Genomic DNA, 2,969 nt, shown 5'->3' with positions numbered 1-2,969 from the left:
TTTCTTGGCGGCTGTCCTACTTGTCTTGCCGACAAAGAGAGTAGTCGACATTGAGAGTATTTATAAAAGAAACTGGATGACAGTGAGAACTAATTTATCTGCTTTTCAGTTCACCTTGTGTTAGAGGTTATCTTCCAAATGTGTTTGGAGTCCCTTTTTGTGACCAGTATGTAGTCCATGGACTCTGTTGAGTGAGATCCTGTTCCTGAGTCTCTAATTTTTTTTTCTCAAAGGGGCGACCAAAGACATGGGGAAAATGCTGGGGGGCGAGGAGGAGAAGGACCCTGATGCTGACAGAAAGGAGGAAGAAAGACAGGAAGCCCTCAGGCAACAAGAGGAGGAGAGGAAAGCAAAGTATTCAAAAATGGAAGCGGAGAGGGAATCGGTTCGACAGGGCATCAGGGACAAGGTAAACGTACCCTGAAATAATTATAACCTGTTATGACATGTCAAAATGCTTATATGATCACTTACGATAATCTAGGCCAGGGTGATTATCATTAACATTAACTGAAATAACATAAAAAGAAAACTTAAACTTATTTGATTTCAGCTAGTTGCCAAGGCAGCCTTTCTCATTTTCATTTAAAATAACTAAAACTAAACTATAACTAATAAATAAAAAATATTATATAATATTATATTACAGTATATTATATTATTATTATCAATTCTATATAAAACCTCATTCAAAACATTAACAAAAACAATAATAATACATCAATGATAGTAAAATAATACCAAATAAAATAGGCCAGTGGTTTTCAAACTGTTGTACAATGACCACAGACCACATAAATACATAAAGTGAAGGTTATTTAAGGGTTTTTTTCTTCGTTTGTTTCACTCTTGGGGAGGCTGAATGCTGCTTTGTAGCAGTAGAGTGGTATGCTGTGTATGGGGATGGACGGGCCCTGAGGCACATGCTATGAACCAGAGGGACTGGAAAAATAACAGTCTAGCTCTGGCAAGCATTCCATTACTGTGGAGGCTGTGGAGATTGACTATGCTTCACTCCCTGCACTCATACTACCAAATGGCTGCTTTTTGTGTGACAATATGAAGGGGAAAAAAAAGGAAAATAGGCTCATGGAAGGAAGGACCCAGGGATAATGAAATCGGAAATATTATTCAAATAATAGACAGTGGTATTTAACAACTTCATTACATTATGTACATTACAATAAACAGTATTACATTGATCCATGCTATAATAGTTGATGTATAGAATTGCCATGACTCTTAGATTAATTTGCTTTCACTTATATTCATATAGAAATGTAAATGAACTACTGTTTATTAATTATCTTCATTACATAGTGTTTTTTTTATAATTTTTAATAAAATAAGTGTAATTTATTATATATATATATATATACAGTGGGGAAAAAAAGTATTTAGTCAGCCACCAATTGTGCAAGTTCTCCCACTTAAAAAGATGAGAGAGGCCTGCAATTTTCATCATAGGTATACCTCAACTATGAGAGACAAAATGAGAAAAAAAAAATCCAGAAAATCACATTGTAGGATTTTTAAAGAATTTATTTGCAAATTATGGTGGAAAATAAGTATTTGGTCAATAACAAAATTTCATCTCAATACTTTGTTATATACCCTTTGTTGGCAATGACAGAGGTCAAACGTTTTCTGTAAGTCTTCACAAGGTTTTCACACACTGTTGCTGGTATTTTGGCCCATTCCTCCATGCAGATCTCCTCTAGAGCAGTAATGTTTTGGGGCTGTCGCTGGGCAACACGGATTTTCAACTCCCTCCAAAGATTTTCTATGGGGTTGAGATCTGGAGACTGGCTAGGCCACTCCAGGACCTTGAAATGCTTCTTACGAAGCCACTCCTTCATTGCCCGGGCGGTGTGTTTGGGATCATTGTCATGCTCAAAGACCCAGCCACGTTTCATCTTCAATGCCCTTGCTAATGGAAGGAGGTTTTCACTCAAAATATCACGATACATGGCCCCATTCATTCTTCAGTCGTCCTGGTCCCTTTGCAGAAAAACAGCCCCAAAGCATGATGTTTCCACCCCCATGCTTCACAGTAGGTATGGTGTTCTTTGGATGCAACTCAGCATTCTTTCTCCTCCAAACACGACAAGTTGAGTTTTTACCAAAAAGTTATATTTTGGTTTCATCTGACCATATGACATTCTCCCAATCCTCTTCTGGATCATCCAAATGCTCTCTAGCAAACTTCAGACAGGCCTGGACATGTACTGGCTTAAGCAGGGGGACACATCTGGCACTGCAGGATTTGAGTCCCTGGCAGCGCAGTGTGTTACTGATGGTAGCCTTTGTTACTTTGGTCCCAGCTCTCTGCAGGTCATTCACTAGGTCCCCCCGTGTGGTTCTGGGATTTTTGCTCACAGTTCTTGTGATCATTTTGACCCCACGGGGTGAGATCTTGCATGGAGCCCCAGATCGAGGGAGATTATCAGTGGTCTTGTATGTCTTCCATTTTCTAATAAGTGCTCCCACAGTTGATTTCTTCACACCAAGCTGCTAACCTATTGCAGATTCAGTCTTCCCAGCCTGGTGCAAGTCTACAATTTTGTTTCTGGTGTCCTTTGACAGCTCTTTAGTCTTGGCCATAGTGGAGTTTGGAGTGTGACTGTTTGAGGTTGTGGACAGATGTCTTTTATACTGATAACGAGTTCAAACAGATGCCATTAATACAGGTAACCAGTGGAGGACAGAGGAGCCTCTTAAAAAAGAAGTTACAGGTCTGTGAGAGCCAGAAATCTTGCTTGTTTGTAGGTGACCAAATACTTATTTTACAGAGGAATTTACCAATTAATTCTTTAAAAATCCTACAATGTGATTTTCTAGACTTTTTTTCTCATTTTGTCTCTCATAGTTAAGGTATACCTATGATGAAAATTACAGGCCTCTCATCTTTTTAAGTGGGAGAACTTGCACAATTGGTGGCTGAATAAATACTTTTTTGCCCCACTGTA

General features: G+C 38.7%; 1 protein-coding gene across 1 annotated transcript in view; it reads left to right on the top strand.

The window, feature by feature from the left end:
- Positions 1-201: 201 nt before the first annotated feature.
- Positions 202-2,969, top strand: part of LOC107562368 (complexin-1-like) — a 19,126-nt gene continuing 16,358 nt past the window's right edge. The window contains exon 1 of the mRNA XM_016246993.1: positions 202-409. Coding sequence (XP_016102479.1) covers positions 248-409 — 162 coding nt within the window. The 5' untranslated portion in view covers positions 202-247. The remainder of the gene's footprint in view (positions 410-2,969) is intronic.

The sequence above is a fragment of the Sinocyclocheilus grahami genome, unplaced genomic scaffold, assembly GCF_001515645.1.
Source record: "Sinocyclocheilus grahami isolate Dianchi unplaced genomic scaffold, SAMN03320097.WGS_v1.1 scaffold820.1, whole genome shotgun sequence".
Classification (NCBI taxonomy): Eukaryota; Metazoa; Chordata; class Actinopteri; order Cypriniformes; family Cyprinidae; genus Sinocyclocheilus; species Sinocyclocheilus grahami.
This window is presented reverse-complemented; position numbering and strand designations above follow the sequence as displayed.